This window comes from Bufo gargarizans, chromosome 2 (genome assembly GCF_014858855.1).
Source record: "Bufo gargarizans isolate SCDJY-AF-19 chromosome 2, ASM1485885v1, whole genome shotgun sequence".
NCBI classification, from domain to species: Eukaryota; Metazoa; Chordata; class Amphibia; order Anura; family Bufonidae; genus Bufo; species Bufo gargarizans.
This window is the reverse complement of record NC_058081.1, coordinates 700,077,358-700,097,956: the sequence shown is the minus strand read 5'-3', so window position 1 is coordinate 700,097,956 and position 20,599 is coordinate 700,077,358. Positions and strand designations below refer to the sequence as shown.

The 20,599-nt window shown below is 46.9% G+C and overlaps 1 protein-coding gene across 2 annotated transcripts in view; it reads right to left on the bottom strand.

Annotated features, from left to right (window-relative positions):
• EPHB2 (EPH receptor B2) overlaps positions 1–20,599 on the bottom strand; it is a 100,373-nt gene that overhangs the window by 32,126 nt on the left and 47,648 nt on the right. For both annotated transcript variants that reach the window (XM_044282421.1, XM_044282422.1), the window contains exon 3: positions 16,716–17,400. In XM_044282421.1, the coding sequence (XP_044138356.1) occupies positions 16,716–17,400 (685 nt within the window). The remainder of the gene's footprint in view (positions 1–16,715; positions 17,401–20,599) is intronic.

The window sequence follows — 20,599 nt, the reverse complement described above, 5'->3', positions numbered from 1 at the left end:
TGTGTTCCTTGTCTGGTTGTTCCATCTTCCAGTGTGAGGGCCACCTAGTGGGACATCGATGTCCCACTAGGTGGCCCTCACACTGGAAGATGGAACAACCAGACAAGGAGCATAACTCCAGCGCACACACCAAGGCTGGAGTACAACTGACTCCTGGCCTTAAAGGGGTATTCCCATCTTAGACAATGGGGGCATATCGCTAGGACATGCCCCCATTGTCTGATAGGTGAGGGTCCCACCACTGGGACCCGCACCTATATCGAGAACGGAGCGGGGAGCGCTGTGGCTGGTCCACCACCAAGCGCTAATCCCCGCCTCTCCCATAGTAGAAAATGGGAGCGTGCTGTGCATGCGCGGCCCATGCTCCCATTCATTTATATGGGGCAGACTGCAAAAGCAGAGTCAGCGCTAGGCTATTTTCGGCGGCCCCATAAAAATGAATGGAAGACAGCTGCGCATGCGCAGTGCGCTCTCCTTCACTTTCGGGGCTCCTTTCTTGATAAAGGTGCGGGACCCGCACCTATAAGACAATGGGGGCATATCCTAGCGATATGCCCCCATTGTCCGACATGAGAAAACCCCTTTAAGCCACAGGTATAAGAAGCACCTAGTGACCAGACCCAGCAAGGCAGTTAACCCCTCCACTACCAGACAGAGGAGGAACCAGGAGAAGGGGAGCAAAGCACACACATGCAGACAACCACGCGTTGCCCCTGGCAATTGGCATGTACGGCAAATGTGTCACACCACACAACACCGAGGCCGTGACACTGGGGTTAAGAAGGCAATTGCCGCAGATCAGATCACCAAAGGTCTGAGACAAAATGAGGCGCAGAATAAACCATCTCCCGATCCCTGCTAGAAGGTATAGGTCTTAAGAACCAAATAGGGCCCTAACTAAGGTAAGATCCTTGTTACAGGAGTCATCAAATGTAATGCGATTAAAATGACAAGAGCTCATACTAATACCAGACATGATGCCAAATTCTGGAGACACCGGAGTGATGACACTGAATAATTTAGGGTTTAGATTCTCCACAAAGATGAGCAGAGCAGTGGCTATTAGTGGAAAAATCATCCAAATCACCTGATACATGGCACATAAGTATGAGTATGATACAATTCCAACTGCCTGCCGTCACCACTAGGGGGAGCTCCCATTGACTTTGATATGTAGATCACCTTGAGCAATGGCTCCCTGAATTTTAAAGGGCTTCTGTCAGCCCACTAAACCGTTTTTTTTTTGTTGTTAATATTAATCCCTACACTGCAAGCTCCCTGTACATATGCTAAATATTCATTTTTGTTCAGTAGATTTTGTTAAAAATCAAGTTTTATCATATGTAAATTACCTTGCTACCAGCAAGTAGGGCGGCTACTTGCTGGTAGCAGCCGCATCCTCCTCTCATCATGACGCCCCCTCCGCCGTTTGATTGACAGGGCCAGGGAACGGGATCGTTCTCTGCTGGCCCTGTTTGAATTCAAAATATTGCGCCTGCGCCGTACCTGTCTTTAATCGGCGCAGGCGCACTGAGAGGCGGCCTCTCTCCCGGCCGCTCCATCCTCAATGCGCCTGCGCCGGGTGTAGATGTGACATCATCGGCGCAGGCGCATTGAGGATGGAGCGGCCGAGAGAGCGGCCACCTCTCAGTGCGCCTGCGCCGATTAAAGACAGGTGCGGCGCAGGCGCAATATTTTGAATTCAAACAGGGCCAGCAGAGGACGATCCCGTTCCCTGGCCCTGTTAATCAAATGGCGGAGGGGGCGTGCTGATGAGAGGAGGATGCGGCTGCTACCAGCAAGTAGCCGCCCTACTTGCTGGTAGCAAGGTAATTTACATATTATAAAACTTGATTTTTAACAAAATCTAATGAACAAAAATGAATATTTAGCATATGTACAGGGAGCTTGCAGTGTAGGGATTAATATTAACAACAAAAAAAAAACGGTTTAGTGGGCTGACAGAAGCCCTTTAACTATGGAAGTGTGTAAGAAAGCAGGGGTTTTGGTAATTTATATCAGGAAAACTGAGCTCCAAACCCTATGAAGATATAATCATGGGCTGATTCATTTTCATATAAGGTGTATTCTGTTTATGTTGGATACAGCAGTGGGTCCCAGAACAGCTATAACAGTCAATGACAATGATGCGTGTTGGTATCACTGTTAGAAACATGGGCCCAAGTTTAATGCAGTTAAAGGATCACAATGACCCACAGTGACCGGGAGTAAATTGTGTGTCACTTACATGTAATTTTCCGCTGCTCCATGTTCAGTCATAATTAGTTATATTTTTTGCAGAGCGGGGGTCCCACTATGTCCCCGGCAATAAATATGGGATACCACAAGTCAACGACATGGTGGCCACCGTGTCAGGATCAGATGACCTGTGCTTCAGCAAGAGGCAGATTCCGGGCTCGGTCTCTGCACTCACCCATCAGACTTTCTGCAGTCAGACGTATTCACTAAAGAAGAGAGTTTCCTGCTGCAAAAGGCAGATTCCGGGCTTGGTCTCTGCAATAACCACTGGACTTGACATTCACCGGACTTTCCGCAGTCAGAAGTATTCACTGAAGAAGTGAGTTTCAAAAGGCAGATTCCAGGCTTGGTCTCTGCAGAACTGAACACACTAGACATTCACCACTGATTCAAGGAAAAATCTACCGTCCTTGTCACGTGCCATCATTTTCCTCCACGGCCAAGAGGAAGGGCAGTCCTTCACCCATGGTTTCCTAGAGCAGTGTTTCCCAACCAGTGTTCCTCCAGCTGTTGCAAAACTACAACTCCCAGCATGCCCGGACAGCCAAAGTGTTGGGAAACACTGCCCTAGAGGTTTCCTCCATTGGGGGTTTTTCCTCTCCTGAGTGCTGAAGGCCTGACTCTTCATGAATCAAAGGGCCACATTTAAGACCAGTGCCCTGAATTCTAATGAGAACATCTACTGTACATTTGACAACCTTGCAGTTAATAAAGAAGTCAGTGTATATTAATTAGTGGTGTGTCTGAGCCTATTTACGAATCTTCATTGTCAATGGGATGGGGGGTGCAGGGTGTCGGACCCCTGCTGATCAGTGATGGCCTTTCTTGGTTTTACAGCTCAGCTTATAGCTTATCCCCATCTACAGGATGAGTATCTGTCTCTAGACCGTGTCCAGAGAGTTGTGGTCAATGATTCCTATTCAGAATGGTCCAGGGTTATAAGTGATGTACCCCAAGGTTCAGTGCTGAGCCCTCTATTATTTAATTTATTTATTAATGATATCGAGGACGGGATTAATAGCACAATTTCTATTTTTGCAGATGACACTAAGCTCTGTAGACCTGTACGGTCTATGGAAGATGTCCATAAACTACAAGCTGACTGGAACACTCTGAGTGATTGGGCATCAACTTGGCAAATGATGTTCAATGTGGACAAATGTAAAGTTATTCATCTTGGTTAGGGCTGAAGCTATCGACCACTTTTGTTAACGAGTACTCTAATAACAAAACTAATTAAAAGAACGTTTTTCTTTATAAAAACTCATCAGCCCCCCCCCCCCCAGTGCCTTCAGCTGTCCCCCATGCCATCAGCTTTCCCCCCAGTGCCATCAGCTGCCCCCCAGTGTCATCAGCTGCCCCCCAGTGTCATCAGCTGCCCCCCAGTGCCACCAGCCCCAGAACTTACCATTCCTGTAGGGGCGCCGCTCCAAAGCTCCTCCATCTTCATCTCCGCGCATCACACAGCGTCAGGTCATAGTGCGTGCTTACGTGCACTATGACCTGATGATGTGTCAGGATACAGTACAGCGTGGTGCGAGCCGGCGGGTGACCACAGAGCGGTGAGCAATAGCAAGCGCTTTACTCTCACGCCGTGGTCACATGACACAAACGACTCCTCGATGCAATAAATGTGCATGGAGGATTTTTTTGTGTTGAATTACTCGATTCAATCGAGTAATCGTTTCAGCCCTAATCTTGGTAGTAATAATCTCCGTGCATCATATGTCCTAGGTGATGTAGCACTGGGAGAGTCGCTTATAGAGAAGGATTTGGGTGTCCTTGTAGATGGTAGATTAAATTACAGCATACAATGTCAATCAGCGGCTTCCAAGGCCACCAGAATATTGTCATGCATTAAACGAGGCATGGACTCGCGGGGCAGGGATGTAATATTACCACTTTACAAAGCGTTGGTGCAGCCTCATCTGGAATTTGCAGTTCAGTTCTGGGCACCAGTCCATGGAAAGGATGCACTGCAGCTGGAAAAAGTACAGACGAGAGCGACTAAACTGATAAGGGGCATGGAGGGTCTTCGTTATGAAGAAAGATTAAAATAATTAAATGTATTTAGTCGTAAACAGGGGCCATGATTAACCTATACAAATAAATAAATGGGCCATACAAAAAATACGGTGAAAAACTGTTCCATGTAAAATGCCCTCAAAAGACAAGGGGGCGCTGTCTCCGACTGGGGAAGAAAAAGTTCAGTCTCCAGAAGCGTCAAAGCTTCTTTACTGTAAGAACGGTGATTCTGTGGAATAGACTCCTCAGGACGTGGTCACAGCAGGAACAGTGGACAGTTTCAAAAAAGGGTTTAGATAAATTCTTAAAAGTAAATGACATTAATGCTTATGAAAACGTGTAGAAATCCTTCTCGTGTAGTCTTACTTCCTTCTGGGATTCGCGTCTCCACCTATCCCTTTCCCTTGGTTGAACTTGATGACTTTTTCAACCGTATTAACTATGTAACTATCCGATCGGCGGAAACTGCTGGCACCCCCATGATCATGAGAATGGGTACCTTGTGTCCCCAAAATGGAATGGTAGGTGTCACCATGTTCGCTTCTGCTCTATTCAGTACCTTAGAGCGTGAATAGAGTAGCAAAGTGCACCCTCGACCTGCCTTACCCAGCACATCATCAGTGGCTAGCGCTGCCCCCGGTGGAGTCCCGACTAGCGCTCTATGTTGTCACCCTGCTAGGCGCTAGGCTGGCCAATCAGCATTAGCAATGCTTGCAGAGCCTGCTGATGATTGGCCTGTGCTGCGGGAGTTGGGGCATCATTCCTCTGCACGCAACTTGCAAGTGACCGTGTAGAGGATGAGGAGAGTGACTTCTCTGGAGATGATGATTTTAAGTGAGAAGTGACTGTGCTATAAGTGTTTTGGGTGTGAAGTGAACCCCTCATTTCCAGTGTTGAACCCCTGGTTCTGATGCAGAGTTCTACTCTCTGCAGATGAACCTGAATCTTCACCTCCTCAGTCACCGGCACAGTGTAACGCTGCCCTGCTCTGTGCACTCAGGTACAGTAAGTGTCTATGTGTCAGCTTTGTGCACTGATGTAGAGACACACTGTTTGTCCTGCTTTACACTGCAGCTTAGCTCCATAAGGGCATTACTATGATCAGTGACTGCAGCTCACTATGGAGGCATACAGGGCCCGGGCAGTTTCCAAATTTTGCTATGGGGCCCAGTCATTTCTATTTATGTCCCTGTCCAGCCCCAACATACAGATCTGACCTGAATGTACAGCCACAACATACCTCTCCAAGCCCAACATACATCTTCGATAAACATATATGACCTCACCATACAGTCCAATATACACATCTGACCGCGATGTACACCCGCAGCAGACACATCTGAACTAAATACGCTATACAGCTGCAACATACACATCTGGCCCCAATGTACACCCGCAGCACACACACCTGACCTCGACATGCTACTTTAGCATATACCTTCAAACCCAACATAAGATAACCAACTACAATACACAGGCCAAGCACATGCATCTGACCCGGAGCACACATGTATGTGTTAGGCCCCAGCACATACATCCCACCGCACGCATCCAGCCTTGCACCCTGCACTCCCTGTAGAAATCTGACCCCCAACATATAGTCACAGCAACAGCTTCCTTTGTGGTATATGAAAGATACGCATGAAGTCCTACCATGTAGCCCCAAGAAGAGCAGCGAGATCTACACAACCCCAACATGCCCACGTGGCCGTAGCATACGGCCTCACTGCCCACAGCCAAGAGATAGGCCCACTAATAAGATGTGGTCCGATTGTTGCCACAGTTGTAGACAAACAATTTAAAGTAAAATTACACCGTTGTACCGTTCATTTCTTTTATTAAACACACAAAATAAACATCCACAGTGGCGGGAGAAAAAGTAAGCGAGCCCTTGAATTTAAAATACTGTACCCAACTTTTCTTTTAGCTGCAAATAATATTTGCACAATATTGAGGAGGAATTTTGGACCAGTCATCCTGCAAATGTGTTTCAGTTTATAAATATTTCTAGGACGTCTTGTGTGCAAAGCCCTCTTCAGACCATGCCACAGTGTCTCAATAGTTAGGATCAGGACTCTGCCTTGGCCATTCTAAAACACCAATCTTTTTTTCAAACCTTCTTTAGCTGATTGACTTGTAGGTTTTGGATCATTGTCTTGTTGCATCACCCAAAGTCTCTTCAGCTTGAGATCATGCCCTTACGTTCTCTTGTAAAACGTTCTGATACACCTTAGAATTTATTGCTCCCTCAATGATCACAAATGGTCCGTGCCCTGAGGCAGCAAAGCAGCCCCAAACCAAGGTGCTCCATCCAGCAGCCCTTAAAACCATGAGGCACCCTCCAGCAGTCCCAAACCAAGGTGCTCCTTCCAGCAGCCTCAAACGAAGTTGCTCCGTTCTAGCAGCCCCAAAACCAAGGCGCTCCCTCCACCAGCCCCAAAACCAAGGCGCTCCCTCCACCAGCCCCAAAACCAAGGTGCTCCCTCAACCAGCCCCAAACCAAGGTGCTCCCTCCACCAGCCCCAAACCAAGGTGCTCTCTCCACCAGCCCCAAACCAAGGTGCTCCCTCCACCAGCCCCAAACCAAGGTGGTCCCTCCACCAGACCCAAACCAAGGTGCTCCCTCCACCAGCCCCAAACCAAGGTGCTCCCTCCACCAGCCCCAAACCAAGGTGCTCCCTCCACCAGCCCCAAACCAAGGTGCTCCCTCCACCAGCCCCAAACCAAGGTGCTCCCTCCACCAGCTTCAAACCAAGGTGCTAACTCCACCAGCCCCAAACCTAGGTGCTCCGTCCACCAGCCCCAAACCAAGGTGCTCCCTCCACCAGCCCCAAGACCAGGCTCCCTTCACCAGCCCCAAACCAAGATGCTCCCCTCCACCAGACCCAAACCAAAGTGCTCCCTCCACCAGCTCCAAAGCCATGAGGCTCGCTCCACTATGCACCGCAATTGTGATGAGGCTCTAGTGAAGGTGTGCCGCATTCTTTTTCCTTCAAGCGTAGCATTGTGCATTTGTGCTAAAAAGTTCTACTTCTGTCTTATCTGTCCATAGAACATTCTCAGAAGCATTGTGAAATATCCAGGTAGTCTTAGATGAACTTGAGACGGGCCCCAGTGGTTCACACTAACTGATTTTTCTTAAGAACACATTTGTCAGTAACCAGGCTTTGTGTGCCTTTAATTTAATGGGTAAAGCACCCAAACTTTCAACAACACCTCGTTAATTTCGAAACCTTTTGTCACTATCACAGGCCACATCTTATTCGTAATCAGTGCACAAATCCAGGTAATTTCTTGCGAGACACACGACTAGTCACAACCTCGCCGGGATAACCCACATGTGGTTACACGCTGTGACCAGGGCTTTGCTGCCACACAAAGAACGCCCAGAAGAGCCGCCATTAGAATTTAACCATTTAGAAGATTGCGGTTACGTGGCAGGAAGCGCGCTGTGTGTAGAAGACGAGACGTGACAGGAGGGAGGAGGGAGGAAAAGCTGCGACAAAAGCCTCGGCAGCTGCGTGTTTGCAAACAGCGGAGCGGAGCTGTGAGAAGGGCTGAAAGCAGTAATTGTCTTTAATTAGAGAAGGTTGGAGGCTTCCAAAGCTTTGACAAAGACGTATCCTGCCGCCAACAGCCGCCGCGACACCGGCTCACAACTACAGCGCGCACATTCTGAGACTCTAGGGATGGCAGACGAGGCTCAATAGCAAATGTACAGCTACAATATCGGGCGATCGTCAATGGGCACGACTGTGCCAATCACCCGACATTGGTGTGCACCACAATGCCAATAGTGAGGCCAATGCCCAGACACCAGACATGGGCATCATCAATCCGTGCCAACTCACATCATCATCAGTCAATCGCATCACCAAGTACAACTCCAATCACCTCACCTCACTGCACCGACAATAGTGATCACCTTACCTCATGGTACCTCCCTGCTAGTGATCACCTGAACTCTGTGCACCACGATACGGATCACCTTACTGTACCCCACAGTAGTGATAACCAGACCCTAGTGCACCACAATAAGGATCACCTTACCTGACCCCACAACAGTGATCACCTAAACCCCCAACAGTGATCACCTGACCTCACCATACCACAATAGTGATCACCTTATCTTCTTATTGTACCCCCCATTAGTGATCACCAGACCTTAGTGCACCACAATAGCGATCACCTTACCTTACTTCACCTTACTTTACCCCACAACAAGGATCACCTGACATGTGTGCACCACAAGATTGATCACCTTATGGTACCCTACCATTAGTGATCACCTGCCCTCCTTGTACCGTTAAAAATAATCACTGGACCTCACGGTTCCCCCTAATTGTGAGCACTTGACCTGATTGTACCCCTAATAGTGATCACTTTACCTCACGATGCCACCAATATAGTGATCACCTGGCCTACACGTGAACCAGAATAGTTATAATCTTACCTCACTGTACCCCCAATAGTTGTCAACTGATCTCACTGTGCAGCACAACAGGCATAACCTGACCTTACCCCCAAAAGTGATCACCTGAACCCACTACAGATTTCTAACAGTGAGCACCTGACTACCTCAGCAGTGACAACCAGATCATTGGGCTGTAAAAGATTAAAAGAGAAGGCTCTGTTTTATCTACCAGCTCAGGCTGAATCTTTGACACCAGACCCAATAGCATCGGTACCACCATTTCCTGGACCATCTTCATGTCCCCATCTGCTCTTATAATAGATAGGGAATCTTATTCGTCTGTGATAGGGGTCCGGCAGTCTGGTGTTAATATGCCACCGACCAGGTAAGGATCTTGCGGAGCTGGACCATGAGGCGTGGGAGCATGGCCATTACGGGGGTCTAGGGGGTGGATGGTCCTGATGCACAGAGAGACGGAAAGGAAGAGGCTTTACAGCGCAGGACACAGGGAAGATGTCTCCACCATTTAATAAGGACCTCCGGCTCTGTTCACCGCCTTGTCAACCTTCTGTTAACCAACCTGGTCACTGAGGTCCGTCATGACTGCTGGGATTCACTGGAAGATGGGTTTATCAGTGTCATGGCTCTCGTTAAAACCTTACACAGCTGGATATATAATCGAATTGTTACAATGTATCAGTGGAGACGGATCCACCACAGCACTCAATTCTGATGGTCTTAGAAGCAGATGTAAACCTAGCCTTACCTGCACTGATCCACAGTCACAAACCCTCAGCTGTGTGAGCAGGACTAGGTTACGGTAATTTCAGCCTCTGAACAATGAATCTTTCCATTCACTGACAGCAAGCAATGATCATAAAAAATTAAAACACAATGGTCCACATTTACTATTAGCTGCACCCGAACTCTGGCGTAAATTGCAGTAAAAAAGTAATGATCCACTGGCCTTCGTCTGCCAAGGGGGCATGACTTTGTGGAAGACTTGACTCCCAAAAGAGCAATGTTCTGCAGGTGGCTATGTAATACAAATGGAGGGTGTAATGTTCTGCAGAAGGCTATCTATATCAGATGGAGGGAGCAATGCTCTGCAGGATGCTATGTAAAACAGATGAAGTATCCGTCTGCAGGAGGCTATGCAATACAGACAGAGAGAGTAACATTCTGCGGGAGGCTATGTATTACAGATAGAGGGAGTAACATTCTGCGAGAGGCTACTAGAGGACAGTCAGCAGCTACTGCCCAGCCATGATCTGGAGGAGACATCCGCCGCTTCCTCTGCTAGGCGGGCAAGTAGTGATGAGGAGAGTTGCGTGAGAGCTGGTGTTGCAAGAGGTCAGGCTCCTGACCCAGAGACGGTTGAGGAGGACATCAGTGACGTGCAGACAGTACTCGATGATGATGATGATGTAGCTGATTGCACTTGGGAGCCGGGTGAATTAGGGGCTTCATCATCATCGGGAGGCAGCGGCGGAGCCAGCAAGTCGCTAGTGTGGCCGGGAGTCAGCAGGGTGGCAGCAGTGGGAGGTCGGTAGCCAAACGTGCCCGAGGTAGACCACCCGCTTCGCAGGAGCCTACCTGCCCGGAAAGTAGTGGTGCAGGGGTTCACAGAAGCAGCGGCGGTAACAGTCAGTCAGTGCGTAGTGTTGGGGGTAAAATCAACCACTCGGCGGTGTGGCAGTTTTTTGTTAAGCCGCCGGCGGTGGTGAATATGGCCATATGTAGAATGTGGGGGCAGAATGTGAAGCGTGGCCAGGGTGCCAATGTTGGCACCACGGCCCCGCGTCAACATATGCAGTGTCACCATAAAGTGGCCTGGGAGAACTATGGCTCTGATGTGGTGGTCCAGCATGCTGTAGCAACTGCTGCATCACCCAGTGGCACGCACCCGGTTTCAGCCAGTCAAGGCTCCACCACCTCAGCCGAAGGGAGCTGTCTGTCCTTCCCATCATCTGCTGGTCCTGATGCTCCTGCTCCTCATCACTCATTCCGTCACCATTCAATCACTGAAGCGATTGCCAAGAGACAGGAGTATGAGTGCACTCATCCAACGACGCAGAAGCTGAACGTGCTCCTGTCCAAGTTGCTAGTGCTGCAGTCCCTTCCTTTCCAAGTGGTGGACTCTGCACCTTTCAGAGAACTGATGGCTTATGCTGAGCCGAGGTGGAGAAGTCCCAAGCCGTCATTTCTTTGCCAAAAAGGCAGTACCAGCCCTGCTCACACATGTAGAGCAGAAGGTGGGCCAGTCCTTGAGCCTGTCGGTGTCTTCCAAAGTGCACAGCAGCGCCAATGTTTTGAGCTGTAACTACGGTCGGGGACAATACATGTCCTTTACGGCCCACTGGTTGAATGTGGTTCCTACACAGCCACACCAGCAACTTGGCCAGGTGACGCCGCTTCCGCCTTCACGTTCTTACGTCGTTGTTCCTGCGACAATGTCCGCCTCTGCCTCCTCATCCTCCACCGTGTCCTCAGTCTCCACTGCAGGGACAATTCAAAGTGCCCCTCCAGAATACTACATGGACTGGACACGTCGGTGTCACGCTGTTCTGCACCTCGTTTGCCAGGACTACGGGATGAACAACGTCATTCCACTGCTTCATGTCCTGGAACAGATGATGGTAAATCTGGCTGGTCAGGGGACTGGAGACGAGGCGCCTAGATCTCACGGCCACATGAGCCCTGTGGGGGCTGAACTGGAGGAGGAGGAGGACATTGGAGCACAAGCAATGTGCAGCGAAATGGGTGGTTTTTACACACAGGTGACAGGAGAGGAGGAGCAGGAGCAGCCAGAGGAGCTACAGGGCGATGAGGAAGACGAGGCAGAGGACCCAGACACACCGTGGCAGTATACAGTGGAGATGGAGGCAGGGAGTCCCTCCGAGTCACTTGCACAAATGGCCCGAGTCACTTGCTTGAGTAGTGACAGACGAATTGTCACCATTCGGCAGAGGAATGAATTCTGGCTCTCCACCTTGTTGGACCCTCGCTACCGGTCCAAAATGGGGGCCTTTTTTACACCCGCTGAGAGGGAGGACACACTGAACTACTATAGAGACATCCTATGTAGCGAGTTGGCCGTTGGTCTGACCAGGGGGCCCTCTGCACTCATGTTCCTCTGCCATGGCTGCTGTGGTAGGAGCAGTTCCAGCTCCATCAGCAGCAACTTGAGTCTAGAGTCACTGATGAGCAGCTTTCTTCACCCGCCTAGTGAAGAAACTACTCACCAGCAGCTAGACCTGGAGCAGGACCTGAACCAGCAGGTGGTGGCATACTTGGACAGTACCCTGCCACCCCACACTGAAGATCCGCTGGACTACTGGGCAGCCAAACTGGATTTGTGGCCGCAACTAGCAGAGTTTGCCCTGAAAAAGCTGTCCTGCCCGGCCAGTAGTGTGGCATCAGAGCGGGTGTTTAGTGCGGCGGGGGCCATAGTTACCCCAAGAAGAACTTGCCTGTCCACCCAAAATGTGGAGAGACTGACCTTTGTCAAGATGAATCAGGCGTGGATCAGCCAGGATTTCCACCCACCAATGCCTGATGCATCAGACTAGATCATCCATGGTGCCACACCAACACTTTGACAAAAGAAACCGGTTTCTTCTGGCTACCTGCCTCAGCTACTACTCTGATTATGCCACACATATCACAAGTGCTCCTTCTTTCACCCACCATCTTCAGCTGATACTCATATTGCCACCCACCTCCCCACTCTGTCAAAGGGTCGCTCTGTGGTCTCCTGATGCTGCTGCCACCTCCACACTATGTCACCTTGCCACTCTGTGGCCTCCTGATGCTGCTGCCACCTCCACACTGTCATTGTCCCACTCTGCGGCCTCCTGATGCTGCTGCCACCTCCACACAGTCATTGTGCCACTCTGTGGCCTCCTCCTGATGCTGCTGCCACCTCACCACTATGTCATAGGGCCACTCTGTGGACTTCTCATGCTGTTCCCACCCTCCCCACTTCATGACTGGACCACTATTTTGCCTTTTGGCCTGGCTGACATAATTTATTTGACCCTTCGTCTGATATGTCAGAAGGAAGGAAAAATGAGACGCACAATGGATCCTCTCTGTGTAGCAGGCCTGTAAGGCCTGCATGGTCCCTTCAGGATTGGCTTATGATTTGGTAGCCAAAAGCAGGAGTGGGTACAAAACACAGAAAACATGCAAATATTCCATTCACATGTCACCTCTGTTTTAGATCCACTCCAGTTTTTGACCGACTCAAAGCAGGAAGTTGTAGTAGGTATATTTCTACCAACTCCACCCAAAACAGAGTATGACTCCACAACCCTGTCTTGAACCCCACCAGTGTCCTGACCCTGCCCTTCCTTGTGTCCTACCCTAATACCAGCTTCTAAAGTGTCTGGACCCTGGCCTCCCCAGTGTCCTTGTCCTAACCCCTTCACTAACATGTCCTAACCCTCCAAATGTCCAATCAAAGCTCCATAAATCTCATATAACCATGGGAAGATGGAGCCGCTGAGGGCCCAGATATTTTATGAAGTTTCTAACCCATATTCAGTCTACTTGACTCTGAGGAGCAGGAACATCCCTCCAGAATGTGTCTGACAGTGTAGGGCTTAACCACACTCTTAGAATCTATCTGATAATACATTGGATACAGCATGGATTTGGGGATCTAGAAGATGACAGGAAGACATAGGAGTCCTTCAGACACTGAGACAATAAGGACAGGGCCCAGGGAATATGAAGCCTCCAAAACAGTGTTTCTGAAATGCTTCATGACTGATCTCCTCTCAGTGACACAATGGGTAAGAATGGAGCATAGCAATTCAAGGCAATGGGCCATCAGATACCGGTGGTCAACAGATACAATGGTCATTATATATCAGGGGCTACCACATATAACAGCCACCAGATACTGGCATCCACAAGATGCTAAGAGCCACCATATAAGACACAGAAAACTACCAGATGCCAAAAGTCACAAGATACCAAGAGTAACCAGATGCAAACAGCCACAAGATACAGGAGGCCACCACATACAGAAAAAGCCACCAGATATTGTCAGGCACAGGATGCCATGAGCCACCAGATATCAGAGCCACATTATACACTAGGGGCCAACAGATACAGCGATCCACCAGATATTGGGGTCTCTAGATGCCAAGAACTATCAAATACTAATAGTTCCCAAATTGAGGAGAGGCACCAAATACAAGAACCTCATGGGGTTTGTCTAGATTTTGGTCAAACACAATGATCACATCTGAAGTCATTTCTGGGATTCTGCACACCATAAACATTGCAAAATTCCACTATTACCATTTTATTTTTGGCAATTTGTTTTAGTAAAATACTACTAGGGGGCGTTGCCTTCCTCCGGAGGACAAAGGCTTCCACATTAATCCAAAACTCTTCAGAGAAATTGTTTAGTTGACGAAGCATTTTAAAATCGTACAAACCCGATCAGGTCTAGTAACAATACAAACATTTCTACCCAATACTTTACCGGGAATCAACTAGTGGTTTAAACGGTCAAACTATCAAATAAAATAACATAAAAAAAACTGCAATTTATTCTCCAACATTTCCATACAGACATAATTATTAATAGATAATTCAGATATGTCAATTAGGTTGTGTGTAGATGACTGACATTCATGAGTGGACATACTGCAGGTATAAAATATACTGTACATATCCCGCGTTTTCTCTCGTATCCCTGTGTTCAGAGAATCAAGTATGATTTATTAATAGATTTGATGAAGGATGGAGTAATGGGTATAAAGGTTTGTGCTGTTGGTACATAGTCATCAGACCTGATGGAGGAGTCTGCAGGAAGTAGTGAATAAAAGAATTTCTATCAAGACTCTCGGATGGACAAAACCTTTAAACTGTGGAGAATGACAGCACTCCCTAGTCATTGCTATCTGCATTGTCATCCTCATCTCTAGGGGTCATCTGCATCCTCATCCACACAATCATCTTTATCAGCGCTGTTCATCCGCCCCATCATAGTCATCCACATCAATATCCGCACGGCTAAGGACATCTACTGCATCTTTTCCATCCTCCTCCACACAGGTCATCTGCACCATCCGCCTCCTTAACTAAACAGGGTCATCTCTGTACCATCATCCTCCTTACATATACAGGGTCATCTGCACCATCCTCCTAATCCACACAGTTCACCTGTACCATCCTCCTCATCCACATAGGTAATCTGTACCATTGTCCTCATGGGTTATCTCCACACCATCATCCTCATCCATACCATCTTCTGGTTTCTACCAGGACACAGGTCAATGACGCGGGTCAAATGTAATGAGCACAGAGAACTCTGCCTGACATCTCACATTGTACAGAAACACTAACCCAAGGACACCAGGAGAAGGTGGGGTGATGGAACCGCAGTAATCTGTGCCCCATAAGTAACAGTCGCCATCATCTACAAGTCACAACATTTATTTTACACCAAGATGTTCTCTACTCGTAGCGTAGTGTGGTATTAAGTACACCGGGCTGGATGGCCGTTCATCAGGCGTGGTCCTGCTGCTTGTGAGGGCTACAAAACCAAACTGCAATAATAGTTTCAGAAAATATAAGCTGCCGATTCTGTCCATTATCGGATGTCAGGGGCAGGACCTGTGAAGTTGCCAGCAACATACGGGGAAATCCTGCAGCCAACAGGAGGCAGCATAACATCCCCGACAAAAGCTATGTGCCCCGACTATAGCCCCCCAAACACTGACTTGAATCTCGAACGTCACCAATTAATGGCGGTGCATTTATGTACTAACCAGGAGAGACCTAACACTCATGAATGTCACATACTACAACCCGACGCTGAAGCACATACAAAACATGTAACAAACACATGGACCTCTCCAAATATATAATCTACACCCCATTCATATCCTCCATATACTGCAATATACTGCCACAAATACTATTTACATCCCCATCATATCCTACATGAATATACTACCACATATATAATCCACTTATATAATATACATACACCCTTAATATCCTGCATGTAAATATACTATTGCATGCTTAATATGGACCCCTCATATGCTCCCCATAATATGCTACCACATATATAATATACACCCCATTCATATCCTCCATGTACTACACAATCACATAAATAGGAAACAGCCCCAATATAATATAGTGCCAAATATAGTAAATATCCCATTTATATCCTCCATGTGATATACAACCCCATACATTATATAAACCCCCATATAATATTCAACCGCATATATTATATACACTCCCATATCCTCCATAATATACAGTCGCATATATTATATACACTCCCATACTCTCCATAATATACAACCGCATACATTATATAAACCTCCATATAATATACAACCACATATATTATATACCCTCCCATATCCTCCATACAATCTACAATCACATATTATATTCACCTCCATATCCTTCATATAATACTGTCCCATATATAGTATACACCCCACTCAAATCCACCACATATTATACAACATATATAAAATACACCCCACTCATATCCTCCATATAATATACAACCCTGAATATTATATACACCCCCATATCATCTATGTAATATACTGCCACATACATAGTATACGCCCCACTTTTATGCATCATGTAATATGCCACCATGTACATTATATACATCCCCCCATAATATACGGCCACATACATAATATACGCCCCACTCCTATCCTCTATATTATATACACACTGACATATTATAAAAAACTCCATATAATATACTACCACATATATAATATACACCACGTAACATATAACCACATATATAATATATACTGCACCCATATACATCCTGCATGTAATATAGTACCACATATACAATAAACATCCCTTAGTACCCTCCATCTAATAAACTATATATTTGTTATACACCCAACTCATAACCTTCATGTAAAACACATATATAATAAACAGCTCCTGCATACAATACATGTATACACAAAGCATATAAGCGATCCACGTGTATATTTACCTCTGCACACGGTTCCATTCTCCACAGACTCGTACCCGGCTTTACACATACAGCGGCCGATGGGCACCAGCCATTCTCCATCTCCATTACAGTACAGTTTGATTGGCACATCTACCTCCTCTGCGTTGGCTATACAACTCCCTCGAGCTGCCACCAAAGAGGTGCTCTCCGCTCCGGACAAGGTTTCCTGAAATATCGCTCCATTCTGAATGATTCGCGGACACTTCCGGTAGAAAACTCGGACAGCAATAAGAGACATGCAGCCACCGTAATCCTGGAACGCCAGGTAAAAACCATTTTTGGAAACCGGACCAAAGCTTCGAACCTCTGTGTTAATCTTCATCACACGTCCCCCGAGATCCACCTGGGAGAAGCTCTCATCGGCGGCTATGGTGTCCACCTTGGCCCAAGGGGTCTCCATCCAGAGAGGGAAGGTTTTAGTGGCAGAGTCACTATCCGATTCGTAATAATAAAGGTTAAAGGTCTCTTTACAGGAGCCCGGGACATTGGGAATGCTGCTACAGTCCCGGACAGAGAACTTCATCTCCACATGGATCCTGTGCGCTCCCCGCCGCCGGATGTACTTTGTTCTCAGCCAGTTGTTCTGATTGGACTCAAAGACGTTGCATACCTGGTACGTCCGGATGGTGTTCATGTTCTCATCATAGCCACTCACCTCTTCCCACTGCACAAAAGAAACATACAACATAACTACACGGAAATGGAGAACACCACGGATCATGCACCTGTATAAATGACTCATTTTGAGTGTCTCTGCTTAGGAGTCAACACTAAAACCCTAATATAAATACGGTATATATAATAAAAACTGGGTAAGTACGGCTCACCGAGTATGGCTACTTTCACACTGGCGTTTCTGGGTCCGCTTGTGAGATCCGTTTCAGGGCTCTCACAAGCGGCCCAAAACGGATCAGTTCAGCCCCAATGCATTCTGAATGGATAAGGATCCGTTCAGAATTTGGCTGCTTTTGGTCTCCGTTGCGTTTTTTTAGACGGTCACTAAAACGCAGCTTGCAGCGTTTTGGTGACCGTCTGACTATGCGGAGCCAAACTGATCCGTCCTGACTTACAATGCAAGTCAATGGGGACGGATCCGTTTTGTACTGACACAATATGGTGCAATTGAAAACGGATCCGTCCCCCATTGACTTTCAATGCAAGTCAAGACGGATGCGTTTTGACTTAGACTTTTTTTTAATGAATAATGCAAACGGATCCGTTATGAACGGATACAAGCGTTTGCATTATTCGGTGCGGATCCGTCTGTGCAGATACAAGACGGATCCGCACCAAACGCGAGTGTGAAAGTAACCTAAGCCTCACTTCATAGATGTCTTCTAAACAGTGCTCTGGAGGAAGGAGAAAAAGTTGCTGCATCGGCTCCACCATATTGAATCTTCGTACATAAAATGATCCTTCGGCACTCGTGAATGAAAAACAAGCCTATACTTATAAAAAGCATGTAACCAAAAAGACTAGCATTTCAGATGAATTAAATCCAATCACCATTAGTCCTCATGCACACAACTGTATGTATTTTGTAGTCTGAAACATGGATCCGTGTTGCATCCGATTTTTTATTTTATTTTTTGCGAACCTATTGATTTTAATGGGTCCATGGTCTCCATTTTGCGTCCAAGTATAGGACATGATCTATCTTTTTGCTGAACGGACATATGGATGCGGAACGCACACGGATAATCTGCCAAAGATAAAATATGTTGGCAAAAAGCAGATCACAGACAGATTGTGGACTGCAAAATACATACGGTCATGTGCATGAGGCCTTACTCTGGATTGACTAGATTCACCTGAAACGCGCAAGTGTCTTTTTTTTTGCTACCACGTACATGCTTTTTATACAAGTCAATAAAGGATTGTTTTTTTCATTCACCAGTGCCGAAAAATCATATAAGATAGATAGATGGATAGAATGATAGAATTACACCTTGACAGGGGTCAAAAATAGACAATGAAAACTGTCATACACATAAAAAGAAAAAACACATGTAAAACGTGGGCACGAATGAACAAATTTCTATTGCTGTTGGCCACTAGCCTGCCTAGACGGAGAAAAGCTGGATACGTAGAATAAAGTGCAAGGTCATCCTACGAAATGTCATCGTGGATTGGGGGCTCGTCCGGGATCAAGGAAACGATGGTTCGTTCAAAGACACACTGAGCAGATCAGACACATTCCACAGCAAACACTGCACTGAAGACATACAAAGGACAAGGTCTCATTTGATTACTACTCCTTTATTTGGTACTAATATACTCTGCAGCGCTGTTTAAACGTGCATGACTGCATACACTCATAGCACATGGAAGTCCTGGAGGGTAATGCAGGAAGCAAAGGTACAAAATGACCAACCTCATGATGAAGAAACACCACAAATTACACGCTGCTGACCACTGCTCCACTCCATACATATCACACACTGCTGACCACTGCTCCACTCCATACATATCACACACTGCTGACCACTACTGCTTCTATACATATTACATACTGCTGACCACTGCTCTCCTTTATACATATCACACACTGCTGACCACTGCTCTCCTCTATACATATTACATACCGCTGATCACTGCTCCCATCCCAACATATTACACACTGCTGACCACTACTCCTTCTATACATATTACATACCACTGACAACTGCTCTCCTCTATACATATTACATACTGCTGACCACTGCTCTCCTTTATACATATCACACACTGCTGACCACTGCTCTCCTTTATACATATCACACACTGCTGACCACTGCTCTCCTCCATACAGATCACAAACTGCTGACCACTGCTCCCCTCTATACATATTACATACTGCTGACCACTGCTCTCCTCTATACATATTACATACTGCTGACCACTGCTCTCCTTTATACATATCACACACTGCTGACCACTGCTCTCCTTTATACATATCACACACTGCTGATCACTGCTCTCCTCTATACATATTACATACTGCTGACCCCTGCTCTCCTCCATACATACCACACACTGCTGACCACTGCTCTCCTCTATACATATTACATACTGCTGACCCCTGCTCTCCTCCATACATACCACACACTGCTGACCACTGCTCTCCTCTATACATATTACATACTGCTGACCACTGCTCTCCTTTATACATATCACACACTGCTGACCACTGCTCTCCTTTATACATATCACACACTGCTGACCACTGCTCTCCTCTATACATATTACATACTGTTGACCACTGCTCTCCTTTATACATATCACACACTGCTGACCACTGCTCTCCTTTATACATATCACACACTGCTGACCACTGCTCTCCTTTATACATATCACACACTGCTGACCACTACTGCTTCTATACATATTACATACTGCTGACCACTGCTCTCCTTTATACATATCACATACTGCTGACCACTGCTCTCCTCTATACATATTACATACTGCTGACCACTGCTCTCCTCCATACATATCACACACTGCTGACCACTGCTCTCCTTTATACATATTACATACTGTTGACCACTGCTCTCCTTTATACATATCACACACTGCTGACCACTGCTCTCCTTTATACATATCACACACTGCTGACCACTACTGCTTCTATACATATTACATACTGCTGACCACTGCTCTCCTTTATACATATTACATACTGCTGACCACTGCTCTCCTTTATACATATCACACACTGCTGACCACTGCTCTCCTTTATACATATTACATACTGCTGACCCCTGCTCTCCTCCATACATACCACACACTGCTGACCACTGCTCTCCTCTATACATATTACATACTGCTGACCACTGCTCCTTATATACTTGTGGTCATGGCTACGGCCAAGAGGTATCCGA